The 26051-nt window shown below is 41.3% G+C and overlaps 1 protein-coding gene across 3 annotated transcripts; it reads left to right on the plus strand.

Annotated features, from left to right (window-relative positions):
• Window positions 1-2800: 2800 nt before the first annotated feature.
• Window positions 2801-24071, plus strand: CDC42 (cell division cycle 42). 3 transcript variants are annotated; one of them, XM_033156449.1, is made up of 6 exons: window positions 2801-2925; window positions 13051-13192; window positions 16030-16102; window positions 17754-17863; window positions 17978-18175; window positions 22677-24071. In XM_033156449.1, the coding sequence occupies exons 2-6, from the start codon at window positions 13088-13090 to the stop codon at window positions 22764-22766; spliced, it is 576 nt and encodes a 191-aa protein (XP_033012340.1). In that variant the 5' UTR covers window positions 2801-2925; window positions 13051-13087; the 3' UTR covers window positions 22767-24071. The 3 variants fall into 3 exon arrangements, with proteins under 3 accessions (XP_033012340.1, XP_033012342.1, XP_033012341.1); XM_033156451.1 differs by lacking the exon at window positions 22677-24071 and adding an exon at window positions 21202-21388; XM_033156450.1 differs by having other exon boundaries at window positions 2888-2965.
• Window positions 24072-26051: the final 1980 nt, after the last annotated feature.

Here is a 26051-nt window from a genome sequence, read left to right on the forward strand (position 1 = left end):
TAGACGTGGTTGATGGAAGTCCAAAAATATCGTATAAGATATGAAGGAATGTTAAATGGTGTTCGGAAAATAGTTGTAAAAAGCCTATACACACACACACACACACACACACACTTCAGAGCTATGTTCATCTTCCGTGGGTCTACTCTCAGTAGGACTAGCATTGGCTACAACTCTACGACTCCAAGGTCTTTTTTCCTAGTCAGTTGCTCCTAGTTCAGGCCCTGTCAGGGTCTGACTTTAGAGGTGATGATCTCAACTGGAGGGCAATCTTGCAGTGCAGGGTTAAAACGGGAACTCATTCTCATAGGAGGTAGCGGTGGTCACAACTTTGATAGCTTTAAAAGAGGATTGGACAAATTCGTGGAGGGAGAAGGCTATCGGTCGCAATTACTTATGATTGCTATGCTCTGCCGCCACAGTTGGAGGCAGCAATACTAGTTGCTGGAAACCGCAGGAGAGGAGCGAGCACTGGAATCTGGGTGGTAACTGCGAGGACAGGACGCTGGACTAACTGGGTCATTGGCCTGATCCAGCAGGCCTGTTAGCTCCATACATAAGGCTGCTGTAGTGAGTGATTCCTCCTACAGAACATTTGGCTGTTGTTCAAAAAGAGAACGTAATTAAGTTGTTCTTTTTGAACTAAGAAGTTCAAACTGTGATGATGCTTGGTGTTTTTTCCTCAATTAAAAACAAATGCTTGCAAAAGAGGACCAACTCCAGCACATGCATTAGGAAGTGGGTTTTTGACTCCTCCTGCAAGTTGCCTACAAAGGATATGCAACTCTCTCTCCGGAAGAGTGCTGGTACTTGCTAGGCAGAGCTGCCCCGAAGCTGAGCGACTTGCTTGGCTTTCTTTTCTATCACAAACCTTGGTCATAAAAGTGTCCTGTGGTTAGGAGGCTTGACTCCCAATGCGGATGATGTTTTACCATTGCAAATATTACAGCAGGGTAGAGAGCCTCAGGACTGGGGGCCAAATGTGGCCCCTTCAGGACTCCCAAGGTCCCATCCCTGCTTCATCACTTTTTTGCCAAGCTGGAATGTGTCCTTAAAGTGTGACCATGCCTCCTGCTTACCTGGATTGAAAGGCAGACACGTATGTTTTTGTGCATGCAGAAACCTTTTGTGGATGGAACGCAGAAACTGTACAAAGCAAGTCTTACCCTTCCTGCTCTGTGCACCACTGGCCTACTGACCCCCTCAAGCTGAAAAGGATTCCCCACTGCTGTCTTAAGGTACTGGGGAGCGAATCAAAGCGGCAGCAGTTCTAAAGCTTGCATGCTGGGAACTAAGTCTCTTAGACCCAGTGCCGTTTCTTAATGAATTAGAAAAAGAGATGTTGGCACTCATATCTTGATAAAAGTGCTGTTGGTGTGGCTGCAAAAAATGGCTGCCACGGGCAGCAAAATAAAATAAAAAAGTGACAGGACTCCATACCAGTGAGTACAGTCATAAAAAGAGCATTGTGAAGGGTTACATTTTTAAAATTTATCAATAAAAAGACACATTGATCAACTGAGATTTGACAACAATGATAATGCAGCAGAAGGAAGCAAACGATTGGTTGTTCCACTGACATTTGAGGAAGAAAGAAAAGGGCACCATGGGGACAGTGCCACCACATCTAAGAGCCTCAATCAGAACAACCTCTCCAGTACTTAGGAGACAAAGTTGGATTCATGTAACTTAATTTCTTCCATAATTGATTTTTTTAAAAAATAAAAAACCCATTTAATCAATCCATCTCTTAAGTATTGGGAGGCCTAATTGGAAAGCATAGTAGTAATAGCAGCAAACATGCTCAAAAGTTGTTTAGTGACCACTAAAGTTACATACAGTTAAGGAGATGCTTACTGTGAAGAGTGTTGCCAAGTGGTTGCCAAGAATAGGGTGAAATAGAGCAATAATACCACTTGGCACGGGGACCAGGAGGGGGTAAGAGAAGGGCAGCTGGTGGCACTTGGGTTCTACAGAATGGAGGACTGGGGAAGGTGATCTACCGGCAAGCATCCCCTGCCAAGCAGGCAGAAATTAACCTGCCCAATTTACTCTTATCGTGCTGGTGCTGTTTTTATTGTAATTATCTCTATGTTTTTAATAGATAATATATAGAGAGTTTTAATTCTATCAATGTTTATTTTCAGTGATTTCCCCTGCTATATTTCTAGCTCTTCTTAACTTTATCTGTAAGCCACCTTTAGTCCGTAACAGGGAAAAGGCAGGGTATGAATAAATATAGTAATAATTTTTTAATTTTGTAATGATAAATACCATTCGCTCAGACTTCTTCTGCCAGAGAAGCTGAGGAGGCTAAATCCTGAGAGTCATGGTCAAACTGTCTAGATCTGCCTACTTCCTAAGTTCAAGGCCAAAATTAATCATAGCCAGGACTCGGCTTGCTGCAGATTTAAACAGGCAAGCTAAACTACGGTATTTGACCGTAATAAACATGGATTCGATGGTTGCAGTTCCCAGGACTGGGACCTGGGAGAGAAGAGCAGAGTTCAGATCCCACCCCTTCAGCCATGAAGGCTCTCACCGGGTGTGACTTTGGAGTCGGTCTCAGCCGACCTCACAGGGTTGTTGTGTGTGTGGGGTATTTAATTGAGTGGGGGAGAGAACCGCGTACACCCCCTTGGGGGAAAAGGAATGCCCTATCAACGCAATAAATAAATAGAAATAGGCAGGGGAGTGGAGGGGAGTACCAATAGCGAGAGGCTGCTCCGCTCATCCGCTCCCTCCTCCCACCCGAAACGACGAAGCCTCTGTTCCGTTCCTGGAGCCCCGCCTCCTGCGGAGCGCGGTGACGTCAGCGCGCACGCCCCGGCCCTCCTCCCCCTCCTGCCCTTGCTGCCCAGGCGAGGAGACCCCGCAGCGAGCTGCCAACGCCCGGCGGAGGAGAGCTAGAGCGCCCTGCGTGAGGTAAGGCTGGTGCCGCCGAGGCGAAGGCGGACGGGCCCGGGTGTGTACGGAGAGGGGTCGCGGGTGGAGGGGGGGGCGTTTTCTTCTTGGCGGTGGGGTGGAGGCGGCGCGATGGGGGGAGACGCCGCCGCTGTCGCCCTGTTTTTTTTTTCTTTTTCCTTTTCCGCTTGATTGACGGGGGGAGGGGAAACGGTTTCCCGAGCATGGTGGGGGAGGGGCGACCGGAAGCTCCGTGAGGAGGAGGAAGAAGAAAGGAAGAAAGCGGGGGAGGGGCAGGGGGCTACTTGCGGGGCGGGGGCGCGTCCGTTAGGGTCTTTATCCGCGCCCCCCGTTTATGAGGAGACAGTTTCTCTTCTCCCCACCAGCACCATCCTGAGGGCGGACACTGGGTCACCTTTCCGCCGGTTTCTCTTATCTGCCGGCTGGCTTCCCCCTCAGTCTCCCCTCATTCCCCCCTCGGTCTCTTTTGCTTTCTTCCTGTCTCCGTCCCGTCCCCCCACATCCCTCCGTGTATATCCCCGCCGCAATCTCTCTCCCCCCCCCAGCTGGGCGTGGACGGGGCCCTCGTCAATGCAGAGGAAGGGGAAGAGCTAGAACGGGGAAAGGGCCTCCCGGGGACAGGTCTCTCTCCCCCCATCCAGGCCTATATGGAGCAGGCCTTTTCAGTCTGCTTCAGACCCACAAGAAAGAAAGGGCTCCCCCAAATGCACGTTTGGGTTAAAGCGTGCATTTGGGGAGCCCTTTATTTTATTTCATATATATATATATATATATATATATACATACATACACTGTATAAACATTTTGCCATATATATGTTTGAGTGGCGGGCAGTGCTCCTACCGGATCAGACCCCCAACCCACCACCTGGAGACCATTCGTGGCTGGATCTAAGGGGGGCCGCCACCCAAATGTTGATGTGTATAGTGAAAATAAATCGGTCTCAAAATGCATGTTTGGGTCAAAAGTGTGTCCTGGGTCTGAAAAAGGCAGAAGAGACCGGTCTCTGGCCCACCAGTATAGAGGGTAGGGTGGGAGGATCTTGTTCCCCGCTTGGAGCAGTACCCTCCCCCAATGACAAGCCCTCTTAATGCAGGAAACTGGCAAGAAGGAGGCAGGAGGAGGAGGAGGAGAGGAAAGGGGGGGAATTCCGTTGAATATGACACTGCCCCCCAGAATCTTGTGAGGGGCTTACGGAGCAGATGGGAGGACAGGTTCCTTACTCCTGGGAGGGATTTAGGAGGAGTGAACAGGCCCCTGCTTCCAGTGGAGCAGAGAGGCTGGAGGAGGAAAGGGGATCTCTGTTGGCATGCCCCTGCCTTTCTCTCTTGCCCTCAGGGGGTTTACAGAGAGTGAACCCTTCTGCTCCAGAAGGGATTACAGAGGATAGAATAGTAGGCCCCTGCCTCTGACAGGTCTGTAATGTAGGACACTGGCAAGAGAGAGATGGCAGGGAAGGGGGTCCCTGTGGAAGAGGTCCCTTCTTCTGAGGGGCTTGCAAAGGGTGACAGGTCCCTATATTGCAGTACAGAAGGAGATACGTTGAAAGGGGAAATTGAGTTTTGTAGACAGGTTGTTGTCACTGAGAATCTAGGAAACAGAAAGGAGGGAGACAACACGGAGAGGAAAATGGAGGATTGGGGGAAAACATATTGTTATTCTGTATTTAGGCTTAGCTAAAACGGGGGATGATAATAATGCTGATCTCTTAATTAGGATTGCAGCCAGTTTATGTGTAAAGTACTGTGACTTCTAAATGCTATGGATTGCATGCAGTTTTGAGTAGTTGCATTGAAATCCATGGGACAAGTTAGTCATGATTTGCCTCAAGTCCTGTTGATTTCATTGTGAGCTATATGCAGCAAACGTAGTCTGAACCCAAAACTGGTGTAATTTATTTCCCTTCTCTGCAGTATGGAAACCATAATCACTCCCTACCCACCCCACCCCCACTCCGAAGCTGGTGAATCAGTAGAGAGGTTTGGTTACTATTCAGGAAGTTTTTCTCTTCTCTTCCTTGTACTCTGCTGCCAGAAGCTCCATAGGTGGGCTTAGATAAGGCATGGGGAACCTTTGACCCTCCAGATGTTTCTGAACTACAACTCGCAAGTATGGGCAATGATGAGGCTTGATTGGCCTTAGATGAAGCTGCTCCAACCTAAGACTTTCCCCATCTGTGATATTTGGAAGAGGATGCTAATTCTTCTGGCCTATTTCATAAGATTGTTGTCAGGGTTGCTGTAAGTTAATGTATACTGAGTACCTTGAACATCTTTATTGGTATTCTCTGTCCTGCCATCTGCAGTATGTGAATTAAAATACCAGTAATTCAGTGGCTAGGAGACTGGAACTTGCTAGGTGACACATAGACAAGCCACCCTTTCTGTCTCATCCTCCCAGTCAGAGATACATTGCTATCCATGTTTATGAAAGATCAAGGAGACAGATTGCTGATCTTTAGTGGTACTATATCACTGCCTTGCGTTAAGAAGATCCTCTGACTTTAGACAGGAAGGGATCCCATGCATCTGGGTGAATAAGTGGGGAGAGGACGGTCAAATAGTTCCATTGCTGCCCCTGCCAGTCTCTTTCATTTTCATGTTGGCCATGAAGAAGGGGAAGCCTCCTTGTTTGTGGGCAGCATGGAAACTAAGCAGGCATTTTTAATTTTATAGCCTGCTAGAAGGGCCATTAGCTTACATTTTTATGCTGGCTGAGGAGAAACACAGCCCACTAGCCTACTTAGTAGGCAAGCTTAAGTAAGGCTAGAAACTTTAGTAACTTATTTATGAGGCTGTTGTTTCATGACAATAACAAGAGCAGAATTGAGGTACTTAATGCTCCCCTTGAATCTATAACTTCACTGTGCCTGGGTGTTCACATTTTTTAAACAAATCTTAAAATTTACCACACAAAACAGAATATATTACAGTACTTACACAGAATAAATTGCATGTTGCAAACAATTGGCATATGGAGCTGCCTTGTACTGAGTCAGTCCACTGTTCTACGTACAGCTGGTGTTGCAGAATGGCAGAGAGCTATCATTTGAGAGAACCCTGATTCACATTTCAGCTCTGCACAAGTGGGCCTTAGGAAGGGTACTCTCTCCTAGCATCAGTCCTCTTCTTTCGCCTGCCCCCAAATATGCAACATGGGGATAATACAGCTGCCTTAAAGCAGCTGTGATCAACTTCTGACCTATATGTTGTTGGACTTCAACTCTCTTCATCCCTGACAATGTGCCATGTTGGCTGGACTGATGGGAGTTGTAGTCCAGCAACCTCTGGAAGGCTTCAGTTTGCACACCCTTGCTTTAGAGAATGGTTGTAAGGATTATTTGAAGGACTTTGAACACACTATAAATTCTCAGATTTTATTATTATCTGTCCAGATTGGGGTCCCTGGAGTGTAGGAAAGAATTGGCCAGTGGGGTGAAGCTAATATCATGCTCAAAGATGGTGTTAAGTGGAATGAGATTTTGATGTGGGTTTTTTTTTTTTTTTGCTTGCAAGTTTATTAAAGGGGAAAACAAAAAAACAGTTTACTTTCACAATACAATAAAATTCATCTTAATTTACACACACAGTTTGATACATGTTTTCTCAAAAGGTACCAAAATGAAGTTGGTGTTTATAGAAAGTGCATTCAAATATAGCAAGGTTTTGAGATCTTCAGACTACAGTGGACGCTCGGGTTGCGAACGCGATCCGTGCGGGAGGCATGTTCACAACCCACAGCGTTCACAACCCATGCTGCTGCGTCTGTGCATGTGTGTGATGCAATTCGGTGCTTCTGCACATTTGCAAAGCGCAATGTAGTGTTTCTGTGCGGGTGCCAAAACCCGGAAGTAACTCGTTCCGGTACTTCCGGGTTTGGTTCGTTTGTATCCTGAAAACGCACAACCCGCAGTGAGCGCAACCCAAGGTATGACTGTATTGCCTAGTAGTCACCTACACATCTGTGTATGAGGCTGCCAGAAATAATTGAGCCTTATGCACAATTAATTTGAGGCCTTGTAAATGCAGATTTGTTTTGTTGGTTTCATTGCAAAGTGGGGTGGTAATTCCTTTCACTAGCTAATACTTGATGTCTAGAACATTGGCTTATAAGAACATAAGAAGCTGCCTTATACTGAGTCAGACCATTAGTCCAGCTGGCTTTGTACTGCCATCACTTAACTGGCAGTGAGTGGCCTGCCAGGGTTTCTTACAGGGATCTTTTCCAGCCCTGGAGGTGGCAGGAATTGAACCTTGGACCTACTGTATGGAAGGCAGATGTTCTGCCACTGAGCTACAGCCCTTACTATCAGTCTTACTGCTTTGTGTTAAAGTAGGCATTGAGACCACCAGAAGCATGCTTTCTGTTAACAAATATTGTACTGGAACAATGTTCACAGAAATCTTGTGATGGAAACTCCTTAGGTTGTTTGAGCCTGTATGTGTGCAATGAGATGTATGCAATATGAGGATCAGTTAGTTATTCCAAGCATGGACACTAAAAGGACAGCCATAAAAGCCATTTTACTTTGTAATTAAACTCTCTGCATATGGCTGCAAACTTGTCTTTTCTCATAGTGTGCTTGTGCATGTGCTAATAATTAGATATTGATACATGTTGACTAGCATCCAGTGTAGACTGAATCATGCAATAGTACTTTTTGGTGTAGAAAGCTCCCTATGAAGCTTTCTTTATGATAAGAAAAAAATCAAATGGTAACGTGGTACTTTCTGTAGTGGCTCTCTGTTTGTAGTCTTCTTTGGCTAGGAATTGATGCACTTAATCTGACCTTGAAGCTATGTACTGTCTGTTAGCTATAAATGAAATCCCCTAATGTATGTGTCCAGAGAAGTTAACCCAGATATTTCTTGTGTATATATGCAGACAGATGATAGATGGTGTTAGAAAAATGTCAGCCATGTTCACCCAGAATAATTCTCATTGATTACTGTAGGGCATTTGGAGGACTTTACTGTGGGTTAGTAGCCACCTAGGGAGTGTGTGGGCAAATCTCAGTTTACAGAGAGAATAGCGCCTCTTTACAATACAATTGGTTTTAGAGGACAATGTTTCTAGAAAGATGGGACAAATTATATACTGTACTGCTTTAACTATTGCAACACTTTAGCCTAGTTGAATTGTGTCTGCAAAAATTGTTGTTTACTTGTTTGCTTACCAAAGCAATCAGCAAGCTATTCTTTTCTTTTTTTTAGTGCTTGTTAATCTAACAGTTTCCTTTTCTTATTGCTTGTTACCTCCATTGCATAAACTTGAAGTTTCTATTAGAGGATGCTGTGTGTGTATTATTTTTTTTTGTGTGTGTGATTGACATGAATCTTTCGAAATTGTATTTGCAAGAGTTCTACTTGATATTGGTTTTTCCATGGAATTGTTTTCAGGTTTCCCAACCTTTCTGGGTCCTGGGAGTATTTGGAAATCTAAGAAACTGTTGTGGGCACCACAGGATACAATTTTCAGAGAAGAAAACTGGCAGTGCTCAGACTCCGCCTTCAGCAGGCAGAGAATGTACACTCCCACATACCAATAAAACACAGACAAAAGAAAAAGACTCACTATGCATACGAAGGACAGGCACCCTCCCCAAATTACAACCCCAAAGCTTAAAAAAACCCCTCATTTTTTAAAAATACCATAAAATAGAGATGGGCAGAGGGTCTTGGCAAGCATCAGTGATGTGTCTGAGAACACTGTGGTGCCCATGGGTGTTACATTCATCAATCATTTTTTAAAGAAAGGTTAAAAGTCATGTAGTCCATTATGCATATGTGGATTTTTAATTCATATCTTATCAAAGCAATGCATTCTGTTGTACGCCTAAAGTATTTAGCATGTTGTTGAGGTCTTTTATTTTAATGGAACCTGGATCCAAGTAATTGTGTTCAGGATTGCTGTCTTGGGCCAAGGGCTCAATGAGACATTCCTAAATCAACCTGTTATATTGGACTGTTAGTATCATACTTGCCTGCTTTAAAGATCTTAACTATACTTCATATTTTGTCATTTTAAGTCAGGGTTTCTCACACTTGTGAGTCATGACCCATGTGTGAATACTGACATGTTCCTGTGTGGGTCACACAGTGAATAGCTATTTTCATTTTGGGGTCTCCCCCCATTTTTATTTTTATTTTTTTGCTAGACTGACTGCTATCTGTTTATTATTTATTTGTTGCATTTATAGCTCACCCTTTCTCCAAGGAGCTCATGGTGGTGTCCATTGTTCTGCCCCTCTTCACAACAAATCTGTTGAGGTAGGTTGGCTGAGAGGCAGTGACTGACTCAAGGTCACCTAGTGAGCTTCATAACTGAGTGGGGATTTGAACCCTGCTCTCCCAGGTTCTATTTTTACACTCTAAACCAGGCATCCCCAACCTTCAGCCCTCCAGATGTTTTGGACTACAATTCCCATAATCCCTGACCACTGGTCCTGTTACCTAGGGATCATGGGAGTTGTAGGCCAAAACATCTTGAGGGCCGCAGGTTGGGGGTGCCTGCTCTAAACTACACCACACTGACTCTCTTACTGTTATGTGGTTCCTTTAAGTCAAGGGCTTGCTTTCCCCTGCCTCTGTCATGCTTAAATTCTACTCAAATATATTTAAAGATGAAAAATTAAAAATGTAAAATTTGTTCAGTGTTAACTACTGATGAGGTAGTCTTAGCTTAGAAATGTTTATGAAGAACTGCTTTAAACCAAGCTATAACAATGCTCTTTTTTCTGTCAGTGTGTGTCAAAGGAAATTAGCATAGTGAGTTTAGGAAGAGTGCAGCTGGTTATTATTTGTGTGGAATTCAGGTAGATTCTTAGTTTTCAGGGCACCAGTAATTCTTTTGATCAGTCATCCAGGGGTCTGTTGACTCTATTGCTAGGAGCTTCTGTGAAGCAAAGTATCTGCTCAGTGCTCTTCATCTCCTTGTTTCCAGTGTGTGTGTTCTGCTATTTGGAATATGTAATCTGAACAGGGTGATGATGTGTGTGGGAACTTGTTTTTCATTTCACCTCAAAATTAGGAAAGCAAATACCAGGGTGAATACTAAAAAAAGAAGAAGTCAGGATTGTATTTTTTGTTTTCTTTTAAAAATATCATCCAGTGCTTTCAGGTTTACAACAACAGTTGAAACTAATATATACCTAGTGTTAATCTCTAGAAATTCACTCCATACTTTCTAAAATATTTTTCTCATGCTTTTACATGTAATGAGATTAGAGAAAAATCTACCTTTGGGCATCAAAGCATTATAAATATGGCACAGTGTTTGTCATCTGTGTATTGTTGGCTTGTTGGCTCTAACACTAGCCCCACTCAGAAAAAGAATTTATTACTGGTGTTCAGATTTCATCTCTGGTTCACAAAAATAATCCACTGAGCCTATCTATGTGAGCTCATATTTGGACTAGATGACCCTCAGGGTCCCTTCCAATTGTACAGTTCTATGAAAAGAGGCAAACTGAAACTTACTAATTCAGAGTTATCCTCTCTAAATAGGACACTGTTATCAGAGCCAACAAATCTTCGCTTATTTGGCCAGCTAAGGGGCAGGGTCTTCTAACATTATGTTGAGCGTTGTTGTTTGCCACAGCTGAGGAGAGGAATGGAGCCATGTCCCCATTCCATTAAACTTCAGAAAGCAGCAAGTAGTCTTGTGTCTCAGGCTCAGAACAGGTCACGGACAGCCCTTACCATTTCCCAGTGCTGCTGAAGTCAGACCTTCATGTTTCTCCAAGCATCGAAGAATACTGGAGAGTCTTGCTTGATCATGGGCTCTCTCCAGAGCAAAATACGTATTTTCAGGCCACGGCAGTTGTGGATGTGGACTGTTAGTAAAGCTTCATATTTACTGTACTCGTATAGGTTAGTATAAAGGTTGTACATGTGTTTGACCACTTATGGCAGATTGTCAGTCTACACTTTGGTTTACAAAATGGAAACTTCATCTAAATCAGTCATAGCTGCATAATTGTTTGAACCAGGCCACACTGAAAATGATCAATGAATGTTCCTTTTAGTTTGCTCTTCTGATGTGAAGGATAGTATATGTAAGATTAGAAGAGCTACCTATCTTCCTTTGGTGGCTGGTATGGTGAAGTCTAAGAATGGGTAATATTCCTGTTGGTTAACTTTTGTAGGAACACTTTGTGAACTAGGTAAAATGTGACACTTGTGAGGGAAGGAAAGTCAAGAAAGCTCTACTGAGATTACATCTCACAGTAAGGTGTGGCTTGTGTTCACAGTAGGTGGGCGTGCATCAGAAGGCCCTGTTAAGTAGTTGTGCTGCCATAGCTGAGCATCAGCATAAGACTCTACTGAGTGAGGTATGCTTTGATGAGAGGGTGTTAACAAGTGTTAGCAAAGCTTTCTAAATAATGCTTCTTAACAGCTGAAGGCAAGCTAGATGTATGCCCTCCCACCTTATCCAGTATTCCTCAGTACTTTTCCAGTCCTACTTCCGTGTTGGTGTGTCTCTGCAAAAGAGATAGTAAAGCACACAGAGGAAAGGAACAAGGCAAAGTACAGTGACTCAAAGGAGAATACACCCATCAGTAGGAGGGAGCTGTGACCTCATCGTTCAGTGTGTATCTATGCTGTTAGAAGTAAGAACAATATATCTATATGAAGGAAATACAGTGGTACCTTGGTTTACGAACTTAATCTGTTTCAGAAGTCCATTCTTAAACCAAAGCATTCTTAAATCAAGGTGTGCTTTCCCATAGCAGCGGGGGACTCAATTTACAAATGGAACACACTCAACAGGAAGTGAAACATGTTCTTACTCCAAGGCAAAGTTCACAAACCAAAACACCTACTTCCGCGTTTGCAGCTTTCTTAATCCAAGTTGTTCATAAACTAAGCTGTTCTTAAACCAAGGTACCTTTGTAGCTAGCTTATCGTTTCAAACAGTGAAAATCTGGACAGAAAGGTCTTTGAGCTATTTTTTTTAAGGAAAGTTGCAAAAACAACAACACTGCCAACATGGGTTGCCATACGTCTGGATTTTCCAATACACTTTTTTGCGATTTCTACTCAGACACTGCTTCCAACTGCAGTATTCTGGGAAATTCTGGACACATGGCAACCCTAAGGTAGCTGTACTAAATGGGGCTTTTTAAAGGAAGTGGGCAGCATACATATGTATGCATATGTAACTTGCTGAAATGTTTCATCTTCAAAAAAGCGCATTAACCTCTCACCACAGTAATAGCAAAAAGAGCTGCATCTGATTTGTATTTCCTTTAATAACTGGAAACTGATTTAGAGCACCAAAGGGTGGAATTAGATGCCACGTCAAGCCATATTTTGAAGGGTTCATATTAATGTTACTGATCTCAAACAGGCCAAAAGGTGTGGTGTGAAAGGTAGTATTTTTCCTATGTAGTAGAAATTGTTTCTGAAATTAAAATATCAATTGTTTAGTGTGTGTGTTTGGTTGGCTAGGATGTCATTGTTACTTCTTGGTGTCTATTTGCAAAACAGGAAGGAAAGGGCTTGTGGTTAGAAGGCAGATTCCAGCTGTGGTACCGGATATGTAGGCTGGAGGTCCCTAGCTTGGCAAGAGCAAGACATTTAAAGCTTGCTATTAACTTTGAAACTCAGATTAGATAGAAATTGAAGTGTGTTGAGATGCATGTATATATCACATCATTTCTTCATAGACAAAATCATGTAAATTGCACATAAATCATGCATAAATACTTCTTTATTGTTCCTAACCTTATTTGAAAGCAGGGGAGCATTAATGTGTGAATACCTTTTAAATAATGTGTCAGTAACTTTTAGCAATGTTTTCTCCACCATGTAGGCCCGTTGAGTTTCCATGAAGGTTTACTGGGTTTCCAAGTGATGAGCAAATAAAACTAGAGCCTAACTTGGAATTATCCTGTAATCAATTGTGGTTCCTTAGCAGATGTTGAAAAGGAAAATAGATTCCTCTTGAAAGTCTCTTGCCTCTGAATTTTTTGTTTCAACTTTTTAGTTGCTTCAACTGTCATAGACCTGTTTGACTAAAGTTATTGGGGTGCTAATACAGAAGCTGTAATAGTGATGAAAAAATATTTCCCATTGTACAAAATTATAAAAATATGCAATTGTTTTCTTTTGTTCTTTCTAGATTAATCTTGGACCTGATAAAGTAGCAGACTTCAGCTATGCAGACGATTAAGTGTGTAGTTGTGGGTGATGGTGCTGTTGGTAAAACATGTCTTCTAATTTCTTACACAACAAATAAATTCCCCTCTGAATATGTACCAACGGTGAGTAAAGAGTAACATTTCCATATTTTTCTTTTCTGTGCAACGTGGGGAATAGGGAATCATAACCCTGTCAGTTAGATTACATATTGGTACGTGTATATCATTGGTTGATTCCTATATTTTATGTTTTTTCGCTTTTAGGGATATTGTGTATACATGATGTGGCTGTGGCATTGTATTTTTGTATGTTTTACCATGTTTCTGAATCCATATTCTGTGTGAAGGATCAGTATTTCTCCTAGCATGTAGATATAGTAATTTGCAGACTCCTTTGTTGAGGCCATTGTTTTTCAGTTCATATAAGTAAATATGTAAGTCTCTAGTTTGCTCTGTCAACTATCCATTTGTACAGGTGTAAAAGTTCTGGATTGTTTAAAATAAAATTTGAAATGTATGTAGTACTTAATCAGACTTTAAAGACCATAAAAATTATATAGCACATAAATTGTACTGTTTGGTAACAGGTGCTTTTGTGACTCTTTAAATGACAGAAGCCTTAGTTTTATTCAAACAGTAGTTACAAATGTATTCAGTATTTGAGTAGCAAGCTGATGGGGGTGGGGGGATAGAAAATCTGCAACACCAGAGGAGGCAGTGGGATAAGCATACTCATAAGCTATAATCCCTCTTTCAGAGAGATTCCAATTTATTTGCAACAGAAAAAGCAGAACTAGAGACTGACTCCAACTTAACAGGTCATAGTATTGGTGATAATTAAATATGGATGTGCTGAGTTTTGCTTTTTTAGTTTCAGAAAAAAATGATCAGCTTGAATGTTGAGTTAAATTACTAAGTAATACAGTTATAAATTTCTAATCACAGCACAAAGTAAGTGTAGTAGTAATTGTGGTCAAAATTAACCACATGAAAGCCACATGCCACTTAAAAAAAATGTTTACCTATAAATCAGGCATGGCCAAACTTGGCCCTCTAGATGATTAGGGACTACAGTTCCCATCATTCCTCACCACTGGTCCTGTTAGCTAGGGATGATGGGAGTTGTAGTCCCAAACCATCTGGAGGGCCAAGTTTGGCCATGCCTGCTATAAATACTAGTGTCACAAGTTTTTATTTATTCAGTAACAGTGTCTGAATGACACTGAAATTCAATTCTTAATTATTATTTTACTTAAATAAATTTCAGAAACTGAAGGTTTCAACAGATTGAAACAAGCCTTTCTACTCTAAACTACTCTCTTATTTCTTAATCTCGGTATTTGTAAACATAGACGATGTTTTCACTTGATGGAGAATCAGGGAATTTGAGAGATCTCTATGTTGACAGTATGCTAGAACTGGAATTACTTATCACTTACCTTAAAGAATGATTACATAATTATTGGAAAGCATTTTGATAGTGTAAAGATAAAATAGTATTTTAAAACCTTGCCTTAAACCTTAAGGCTTAAAAGTATTTCCTTCATTCTGAAAAAGACATTAGTTCAGAGGAGGTTTGTGTGTGTGTGTGTGTGTGTGTGTGTGTGTGTTCCCCCCCCCCCTATGTCTCTAATTTTCCATTGGAAAGCCTAAAGACTTTGGCAGATTATTTTTTCCCCAGTTGTCTTCCATACCTTCACATCTCTAACCCCTACACCTTAGCAGTTAATGGATCTACAGTAAATCCTTGTATTGTGTTTTTTTGTCCTCACTTACCATATCAAATCTTAAAGATGTGAGCAGCTATGCTTTGAGCTGTCTTCTTTTGGAGTTACTTTGATCTTCCCTTCAGGCTATCACATCTTGAACCTCATAATAGGATGATAAAGCAAACCAGGGCTTTCTGGTGTAAGACAAATTCCTCTAGTTTAGATAAGAGCATAGACCCCTTGTAAGTTACTGTGGACTGCTGCCTAACTAAAGGTTTATATTTAGATCAATAGGGCATTCCCCCTTCTGCCACCAAATTGGTTTCCATTTAGCAAGCATGTATCTATATAGCTAAATAAAACATAAAAGTGAGTTGCCAAGACAAAGCCATAATCTGAAGATCCTCACTTATCTCATTTGATGAAGGAAATTCTGTTGCAAGTTAGGGTCTGCAGAATGGACTACACATACACCCTACTTCATACTGAATATCATTGAAATTACAATTCTTTATTTCAATTAGCATCTGAGAGAGGCTGCTGCTGTACTGCTTCAGCAGTGAGACCAAGAAACAATGGCATGATGATACAAAGCATTATTGTATGGTTTGCTAAGCATGGAAAGCTTGTAGTTAAGATGTTCTGTTGGAAAGGATTGTGTTCTGTGAATGTTTGCTCGCACATGCATGTAGTGTAGTAGGTAAAATGTTCAGCTTTGACGATTCTGCTACACCATAATCAGAGCCCTGAACCCATTTTTCACTAGTTGACCAATGTGCTGCCTGTGTTAAGATGTAAATATTAACATAAACTGTCTATAACTTGAACCTTTTAAAGATTCCAGTCTTAATAAAAGTGGCAAATCTGCTTGTTCAGCTTTAAAAAAGAGAGAAAAAAGAAACAATTGTGCTATTTATTTTAGCTACTTGTTGCAATCAGTTTTTTCATTTGATTTTCAGTAGACAAGAGTCGACTATAGTTTTACTGTGTTGCTTACTTTATGGTTTGTACTTCATAACAGTGGCAACTGCAAATTTTGAAGAATATAATTAGTTTTTTGTAAGTTTCTTTTTATTGGCAGGTGTGCCAACTTCAATGTTATTGTGTCTAGTGGTGATAATTGAACTCAGCCATCTGATTAGGTGATGAACAGAAAGTCACGCTTTTGTTTTGACTGTTGATTTACCTGGCTCTGTATGGCTCATGTTTGGAAGGTGATGTTTTCACTCTGCCTCTTCTCTTATTCCCCAGGTGTTTGATAACTATGCTGTAACAGTGATGATTGGTGGAGAGCCATATACCTTAGGCCTCTTTGATACAGCAGGTAAGCTCTCTTTTGAAATTAAACCCATGGAGAAAGCAGGTTTCCTAGATGCTTACCTAAATTTTCAAGACTGGCTTTCGAGTTTTGAAAAAACTTTCAGCCATCAAGTATACACAAGTGATTTTTCACTCAACCATCAAGTATACCAAGTGAGGTTTTCACTCAACCATCAAGTATACACAAGTATACACAGAATTGCAGGATATGACTGTATTATGTGGTCAAAGCAGTGTTTCCCAATTGGCCCCCAGGTGGTGAAGCTCAGTCTCTTGTTATCCTGCATCGGTAGCCTCTTAGGCAGTCTTTGAGCTCAGACCATTTTGTGAGGGTGTGAAAGGTATTTAAAATATAGTGGAGAGACTCTTACTCTTCTAGTAATAGTGGCTGTTTCAGCTAGAATTGAGAACTAATATGGTAGGCACTTCTCTTGGGGGGACTAGAGAAGGAATAGAATGAAGATGAATAGGACAGTAAAGGGAAAGAAGTAAAGAGGAAGAGTAGAAGGGAGGATGTAGTATAGTTTGTGAGAATGGGGAAAAGTTTATTTTATTAGTTTATCTGAGGTGTATGAAATAGCATAGTTCATACATTGTGACTATGTTATGTAGTATGTTGTCTTAAGGATTGTGTGTGCACACTTCTGTTTCCAATCCAGGAATGCTACTTTGGCAGCACTATATTCTTTCTTGTCTTTAGGCAGGATAGACTTTGCCATTCATAGAGCTTTCATGATGTTTCACAGTATTTCTAGGTTGTGAAATTAAGCACAGAGCGTGACTAAGGCTTCCAGTTCTTGCCTGGCTGGGATGGGCACTTATGCATAGATGGTGTAGTGCATGTGAGTAAGCGCTGTGGCAGATCAGCAGGGAGGAAGGATGGTTCCAGTGGAGTTGTTGCTTGCCAAATTCTGGTCAGTGGAGAGCAGTGTCTACTTCTCACAGGGTGATTTGGCAATTTGCAATGTGCATGGCAGTAATAGGCTGCTTTTTCTCTGGATGAAGTGGTGAATTGCTGCTGCTTATCTGCCTGACATCAGAGTAAGTCAGACTCATGGCACTTGTGGTATTGGTATCAAATAATTCTTCCTACCTGGAACTGAAAATCTCAGGCTGAATTTCTTAGGGATTTTACACCACCATTCTACACCACCAAGGTGGCTGCTTGATGTGGTTTCTGGTTGATACATTGATATACTAGATGAAAATGTTCAGTTTTCTGTTGTCTGCCCATAATCTTGAGAGCAGAGTTGGGTGCAAGGAAGATAAGTTGTTTGGGGTGTAAGAAGTAGTACAGTGGTACCTCAGGTTAAGAACTTAATTCGTTCTGGAGGTCCGTTCTTAACCTGAAACTGTTCTTAACCTGAAGCACCACTTTAGCTAATGGGACCTCCTGCTGCCGCTGCGCCGCCAGGGCACAATTTCTGTTCTTATCCTGAAGCAAAGTTCTTAACCTGAAGCGTTATTTCTGGGTTAGCAGAGTATGTAACCTGAAGTGTATGTAACCATGTAACCTGAGGTACCACTGTATTCTCCCCGCCCCGCCCCACCCCCCATATGCCTGCATAGTTATCTGGGGGGGGGGAACACCACCCATTTATAAGGCCTTCCCCCTCAAGATAGGCTTCTGATGTCATTTTTTTAAATTTTAATAGGACAGGAAGATTATGACAGATTACGGCCCCTCAGCTATCCACAGACAGATGTGTTTCTGGTCTGTTTCTCAGTGGTCTCGCCATCTTCATTTGAAAATGTGAAAGAAAAGGTGAGTATGCTTTGACCCCCAAACTAGTTTTTGTCAGGCTTTGTAAAAAGTGTCCTGTGTTGTTTGATATCCTGATCTTTGCATTATCGCCATCACATTTTATCTTCTCTTCAGTGGGTACCTGAAATCACTCACCATTGTCCAAAGACTCCCTTTTTGCTTGTTGGGACCCAAATTGATCTCAGAGATGACCCTTCAACAATTGAGAAACTTGCCAAGAATAAGCAGAAGCCTATCACTCCTGAGACTGCTGAAAAGCTGGCACGGGACTTGAAGGCTGTCAAATATGTGGAATGCTCTGCACTCACACAGGTAAGGCTTCTCATTTATGGTGTTCTGCACTATTTCTTTCTTAGTAGTGTGGAATAGCTAAACATGCTCTTTGGGGAAGTGAGTTCTTTATGGTTCATTCTAGCTGCATGGGAAGAATTTAAATGTTTTTTTTCACCTGAAGATACTAGAACTAGCTTCAAAATTTATCAAGTATTCTGCAATTACTTTCTTGAGCATTTATTACTGTAAACAAATTATTTTCCTTACACATGTTTATCATTGAGCATATAATAGAATAAACACAATTTTTGTCAGGACGGATAGTTGTTGTGAAAAATGGCTAAATTATAGTCAAAGCTGTGTATCTCATCATCATGGGTTCTGATATTATGTAAGGGTTCTAGGTGATAGTGTGAGTGATTCTAATGCAAGAACACTAATTTAAACAAGTTTAAACAAGTGGACCAGTATGATTGACAATTCAAAACCAGTCCTATATAACACATACAGAATTGGATGAGTTTCTCACCTGCCTTTGATGCATAGGGAACACCTATTAATAAAAATAAACTGATATGTGAGATTGCATACTTCACAGCTAAATTTAATCATGTATGTTGGTGAAACATTAGTGGTGTTACGGAACTGCAATAGTAATTATACCTAATCAGTTGATTTTATGCATGAGAATCATGATGAACTTGCACAAATAGTAAACGGCTTAAGGTTTTGAGTTACTTTTTCCTGCATATTACTTACACTGCAGCAAAACTACAACACCTTTTCAGAAATTAGGCTTTTTCAGGGAATTGTGACTTCCCACAAATCCCTTTCCCAAATCCCAGCCAACACATAGTTGGACATGGAACTGTAATATCATCAAGCGTAGGGCTGGAAATATTTCTGCTTATAATTCTGTGGATAGCATTAGGGCTTTACCTAAGTTCTCATTATCACTTGGTGGTATACGCAAGTGGTGAAACACACTGTAGTTTTTAGCTGTGACCACCAGGTGCTCTCACCCATTGCTGCAACAGGCCCTTCTTTCTGAGATTTCATAGATTCTAACTAGAAATTCCAGCCAAAATTTTCTGCATAATTCTTCCAAGTTAGGGCAACCTTTGCCAATCTGGTGCCCACCAGTTGTTTTGGACTACAACTCCCATTCAGTTGGTGGGAGTTATAGTCCAAACATCTGGAGGGCTACATATTGGTGATAGCTAAAGTAGGGAATCTCATCACTGTATGCTGTAGCCCGCAGTTGTCTCAAATGATAATATCACTTTTGGCCTTTTAAATGTTCCTAAACCCATTTTAGGCAACAATTTATAGAAAACATGGTGAATTAAAAAAACACCTGTTTTTGTGAAATGGCTTTTCATAGGCTAGCCTGTCACATATCTAAAACAAAGTTAACAAGCATGTTAAGGTTGAGATTGTACTCTGATACTTGTGTAATGGAGCTGGCAAATGATTACAGCAGGCACTGGGATGCAGTCCCTGGTTGCAGGAAATCCCTTCTATGGCTCTCCAGAGGATATTCAGCTGAGCTTACTACATGCTTGGATGATCTTGTAGGCCTATTCCATGACGTCAAATCACTTAATCACTTGCATCATTTTTTCCCCATGAAACCTCTGTTCAGTACAAGATTGTTTATCTAAAGTAGACAGATAAATGAAAAATGGTCTTTTTTGGGGGGTGGGGTGTTTGTGCTGGTAAGATGTATATTTGCAGGACCTATTTCTTTCACTCTCTGGGCTATTGGTTGCGTATAGCGCAGTAGATTTAGGCGAGTCCAGTGTCTTCAGTTTCAGTTGCAAATATTTATCTCTCAATTTGTGACAGTGACAAATCTGTTACAGAGTTGCTGTTTCTTTTATTAGAAATCCTGTTGCTGCAGATCATTGGTTTGTGCATTGATGTGTCTGTTGTAGACAGAAACGTTTGTTCACTTGGTGTTCAGAACACACAGTTGTCTAGAGCTCCCTTTTCTGATTTCTTTTGCCTGTCTTAGTGACCCCAGGGGCCATAATTGCTGTTGTTGACACAGTAACTGGAGCATACCATTTTATAAGCTGGTGTGTGTTCATGCCGAAACCAGTGTTCGTGAGCTGCAAAAATCCTTGCTTCCCTGGACTTTATGGCAACTCCAGAGAGGTGGTGTGGAGCTGTCTTAACTTTAAACATGGTCCAGACAGTACTGATTTTTGCCATTCATTGACAATTACTGAAATATTTGTTGATAGCCAGTCCTCCCAACTGTTTGTGAACAGCACTTGAGCCTACATTTACATACATCTGGTTCTTCTACAGTTGGCAGAGCATGCTATTAAACCATGGAAGTGGGTGGTGAGTGTTTTGCTACTCGAAATTGGGGAGCAGCAAATGAATTCCTGGGACATGCCACCCTATGAGGGTTCTAACCTCACCCATCCTTTGCTGTAATATCAGTAAGTTTTGAAATAACTTAGAGGTTATATTTGGCCAAAAGTATTGCCTGTGGTGCTCTCCCTTCATAATACTCTGTGTAGGTAGGTGTTGCTGCTGAAATGAACTTGACAGCAGCAGATGGCCACCCAGAGCAAGTGCCATCAGGATGTGAAATGGGAGAGACTGCAGCTGAGCAGGGTGTACCCTTAGATGAGCAACTACCTTGTGATTTTCTTGGCAGTGGTGGTGGCAGTGCCAGGAATGAGCCTTCCTGAGTAGATTTTGTTTCATTTTGAGAGGGACATGCAACTTTGAGGTGTTCACTAACACAACTACTTTTCAGCTCTTCCTTTTAACTTACAAAGCTCCTTTTGGAAAGAGATATGTTACAATATTTCACTCATAGGGTATGAAAACATCTATTCAGGTAGCATTCTTGCTAAGCCTCTGCTGTGCTTGTCTTGTTTTCTCTTTCCCTCAAAGATCTACTTTGTTACAAAGTAAATCTGCTTTGCTGACCACCTTTATCCTGAATGCTCTTTGTATCTGCTTGTGTGAGTGTGTGTGTGTTTGTGTCTCTCTCTAATCCTCTAACCTGGCTACTATTTTTTCTCCTTCCCTCTGTCTTATAGAGAGGTCTGAAGAATGTGTTTGATGAGGCTATCCTAGCTGCCCTCGAGCCTCCGGAAACTCAACCCAAACGGAAATGCTGTATATTCTAAAACAGTTTCCTCTTTTTTTCCTTTCTTGTTGCTGCTTCCTCTGTCCTGCTGCTGTAGAAAGTTGGTTGAAAAACAAATAAAACCATCCTGATTGAAAGAAGCTGTGTCTTTACTTAACGTCTTAGAGCAAACTCTGTATTAGCTTTTGGATTGGAAACTGCTTATACAATTCGTTATGGCTATGGAACATGAACTGGACTCGCTTAAACCTTTTGCTTCTTGGGTTGCTGGATCTTTAATAGCTTTATAAGTTAGGTTGCTAAGGGACTGAAGGTCTATTTCAAAAGTTAAACTTGAGAGGAATAAGTGAAAACCTGGTTAAGAGTTTTTATATCCAAATGAGAAGTGATGTGCAATTCATTTTCTCTCTTGTGGCTCTGTTAACTGTATTTGCATGATGATTGTACCTGACATAGTGACCTGCAAGTGATGCTGAAATGGTGAAGGATTTTCTGGTTTTCCTCTGTGCAGTGGGGCTTGCTGTTGCTTTGGCTGTTTGTGCTGTAGTGGAGTATTTGTTGGTCCTCTAAGTGGGAGGGGAAGGAAGTTTGGTGTACCTGCTACTGCTTGACAGACGTCTTAACTTCTGTTTTCAGTGACACAGTATCACTTATTTTTACTCATTCTCAAAACTTGCAACTGTAAAATGTAAAGCTTTCTTTAAAACTAAAGTCATACCATTTGGCTTCTGTTATCTGAAGGAAGGAAAAGACATACAATTGTAGTTCTTTACATTTCAAAATTAAAATTAGTTGTTTGTATAAATGCCTGATGAAGCATTATTCCTGTCTGCATTCATTTGCTTCAGTTTAACATTTATACACTATAGTACCTACCTGTTCATTTCCCCATTATTGAAGTCTACTGCCATTCCTTGCTTCCAAGTCTACTTCTGCTGCTTCAGTAACACATGGTACGTCACACGGCTTGGCTGATTTGTGCCAAAGGATTCTCCATTCTTGCTTGCTTGCTAATCTAACCTGGGTGTCACTCGCCCCCTTTCCTTGGATCATTACTTCTTTTTCAATATAGGGGATAATGCATTGTCATTAGCATGTGAGTTGTAATATTACACACACACACGCACACACACACAGTCCATGGGAATTGCTTTAGTACATATACTTCATTTCTTGAAATATTGAGACTTGCTGAAAATGTCCTCAGGCTGTTTTATGGGCTTAAATGTTGGGTGCTCTGTATTATTATTATCATTTTAAAAAACTGACAAACAAGGTTCAAACACTCGGAAAGGAATATTGCTTCACTGCAGGATCTTCATCTCTACTCCATCTTTAACTTTTTCTTTGTGGGCTTTTTAAAACACGGTTTGCTTTTAATAACCCAGAAAATGAGACAGCCCCTTTCTCTTTGCCCCTTTTCAGAAAGGCCTAAAGAATGTATTTGACGAGGCGATATTGGCTGCCCTGGAGCCTCCGGAGCCGAAGAAGAGCCGCAGATGTGTGCTGCTATGAACATCCCTTCACGGCCCCCTTCTGCAAAGCTGGTGTTGATGTCATACTAAAAGCAATGTTGAAATCAAACTAAAGATTCAGATTTTCCCATTTGTTTTTGCAATAATGACAAATGTCGTGCACCCTCTTCCCATTCGCTCCCTGTGTGAGATGCAAATGTTAGTGCTCTTCCTCCAGTGCCCTTCAGTTAGTTGAATTTTTTTTTTTAAAAAAAATAATAATATTGTATTTCAGCAAACACTGATCAGTACTAGGGTTTTTGTTTTTTTGTTTACTGTTTAATTTTTTTGTTTTTAAAATTCAGGCATGCTTGTGGTGATTTTTCTCTGTAACAGACTAACTTTTAGGCTCTGGCCTCCAAGCCTTTCCCCATCATGCTAGGCTGGCGCTGCTTGGATTCTTTGATCTTCTGTGGCCAGCTTGCAGTCTAGGGTGAGCAGGTTTCAGTCCTTGGAACGTATTCTGGAAATGAGAATGTCCCAAAACTGGTGCTCCATTGAAGAGGGGTGTAGTTCATTCTCCACCTCCTCTGAAGTTGCCTTCGACCTGTTTCCCTTTCTTTTCTCCAAGCAGGTCAGAAATTCCCATCTTGTCCTTTTAAGACATGAAATGTGTAAACAAGTCTTTTGTTTATATATTACGCCAAAAGCTTTTTTTGGGTGTGTGACGCACACACACATCTACACAAACCCCACCTAACTTTGCCAATTACTAATTCTTTTGTAGTTAGTTTTCAAAACTTGACATTATTAGGCTTTAATTGAAAGGGGAGAACTGCATCTTTTTAAAGTTAGTGCAGTCCATTGGATTTGCTAAACAACCAGCCTCTCTCGGCAAGCAGAGGCTTCTGATCAGCCACAGGAGTGAGATTTTGAAACCCACTCACATAGCCTTTGCCTGCTGTAATGGAGGGTTGAGGCTAATCAGCTGACTATGCAGCAAAACGGTTTAGCATTCTCTTTGAAGAGGGGGAAGGAGACATGCCTCCATCAGGAGAAAATATGGGTGGGAAAGATGTTCAATACGGCACCTTGGGGACCAGTAGAGGAATTACCTTAAAACTGCATTGTGTGTCAGCAGCTCTTGCCTCCCCAGGTTGTTGCTTAGTGTAACACACCATGTGAGGGTCTTTGACTCCAGTGTTAATAGGGATCTTACTAGAACTATACTCTGGCTTAATATTTCTCAGTCTTCCCAAATTCTAATTCTTATAGTCTTGTTAGTGTTGAACTGATGCTTTTTTCCATGTCTAAGTTCTTTGTATATGCATTTTTCAGATGTATTAAACATAAAGTATCTTCACAAGCCCGACTGAGAATACTTTTATTTTCCCTGAATGATTTATGTCTAAAGAGTTGAATCCAGCTAAATATTACTCACTATAGACCCATTTGAATTAATGAACCTTAGCTCGTCATGTCTATTAACTTCAATGGGTCTACTCTGAGTAGGACTGAGATTGGAGACAACCTATAGTCTGTGTGTCTTTTTAAAGAAATAAGCACACTTTCCCTCTCTAAAACCTCTTCTTCAGCTATGAGTTCAGGACCCTCCCCCCACTCCTTTATATATGTATATATAATTTTTTTCAGGACTCCCTTTTCAACAACTAGTTTAAAACTTCTCTCCATGCTCTGCTGACTGGAGGCTTTTTCGCCAGTTTTGAGATTTATTTTGCCTTGTAGGGAGGATTTTGGAGATTTTGTTTTTACTTTGTGCATTCCAGAACCCTGTAGCTTAGAAGAAAATGTCCATTGATTACTTTGTGCTTGTGGTTTGGATTTAGTATCCAAATGTGGTCCCTTTCCTCAAAAGAGAAGTTTGTTCTCTTGTAAAATAACGGCAAACAAACAAACTTTTTGGGATGTCCATGAATAACCTCTTGCACTGTGAGCTTTTAGCTATTAAAGCACTTCTCAAAGCCTAGTTGAAGTGAAACATCTTCAAGAAATTCCTAGAGTAGTAGCACCCTGAGAATGGGTCACAAATGAAATGTGAGTGTTGTCTTCTAGCACCTACTATGTATTTTGTGGTAGGTTATTATGATGTACTTGCCTTATAACAGTGTTCTTTATACTTTGGACAAGTTTTGGCATCTGTTCATTCAACCTGTGAGTTGATCATCCTCTGATCCAGCAATTTCAATTCTGGATTTTTCATCTAAGTGTGCTCTGGTAGGGGCCCTTGCTAGGCCTGATGCTTTATTCCAGGGGTGTATAACATTTGGCCTTCCAGATGTTACTGGACTGGACTACACCTTCCACCCTCCCTGTCCATTAGTCCTGTTGGTACGGGCTGATGGGAGTTGGCGTTCACCATCGTTTGAAGGGTCCATAGGCTAGTCATCTGTGTCCTGTTTGGCCTTACTATAGTAGTTCAGTTTAAAGCATGCAACGTTTAGCACTGCAAGATCCATACTTCATTTAGAGGCTGTTTTGCAAAAAAGAAATTGTTATTCAATAAGCAGAATGGAAAAGAGAGGCCGCTAAATGTTGCTTTTTTCATCGGTGGATTTCCTGCCCTTGCTCCTGATTTTTGAGCATTCACTGGGCATTGTCCACATGGTTCTTTAAAGTGATTTGAGACTTCATGGTTAAAACGGAGCTGGAAAGGGCAGCCTGCCATATTCCCTATTATGCAGTTCTGGATGACAAAGTGATTACCCTTTTTTGTGGAGGGCAAGGTTCTCCAGCAACAAGTATAGCTAGTGTGTACATAATCAAACCATATACTCTGCAGATCTGAATGGATTGCCAAAGAGAAGGATGTACCTACCTGGGCTTTCTTGAGTTTCTTGCCTTCAGTCCAGGCTGAAGAAAAACAAGAGATTTTCCTCAACCACCAATCAGCAAAAAGTGTTAAAGGTGAAAAAAGAACTAGCGTTCTCTTGTGTGTGTATGTATGCAGTATCAGAATATTGCTAGGCATTCTTTCTTCTGTCATGACACTGTATTAGTACAGTTGTGTTTTGTCTTTCAGCTTGTGCTAGAGAGGATTTGGGGGGAGGTCCAGAAACTTTTAACTGCATTTATTTGCTGTCTGTCAGTGTACTTAAGGTAGCCTGCAGTTTAAAATACTGAAATAGGACAGAACAAATAAAACAGAATTTTCTCAGGCCACTAGTGGTCTCTTCAGCAGCTGATAATGAGTTCCTTGGCCTTTTTCTTCATCTGCAGCTCCCAGGAATTATTTGTGGGGCCCATACTGAATGAAAAATTAACAGAAGGCTGCTGTGGTTTTTATATGCATACTCCGCTCTTCCCCGTCCTCTGTCTTGTAATATGA

This window comes from Lacerta agilis, chromosome 8 (genome assembly GCF_009819535.1).
Source record: "Lacerta agilis isolate rLacAgi1 chromosome 8, rLacAgi1.pri, whole genome shotgun sequence".
In the NCBI taxonomy this organism is placed as follows: domain Eukaryota; kingdom Metazoa; phylum Chordata; class Lepidosauria; order Squamata; family Lacertidae; genus Lacerta; species Lacerta agilis.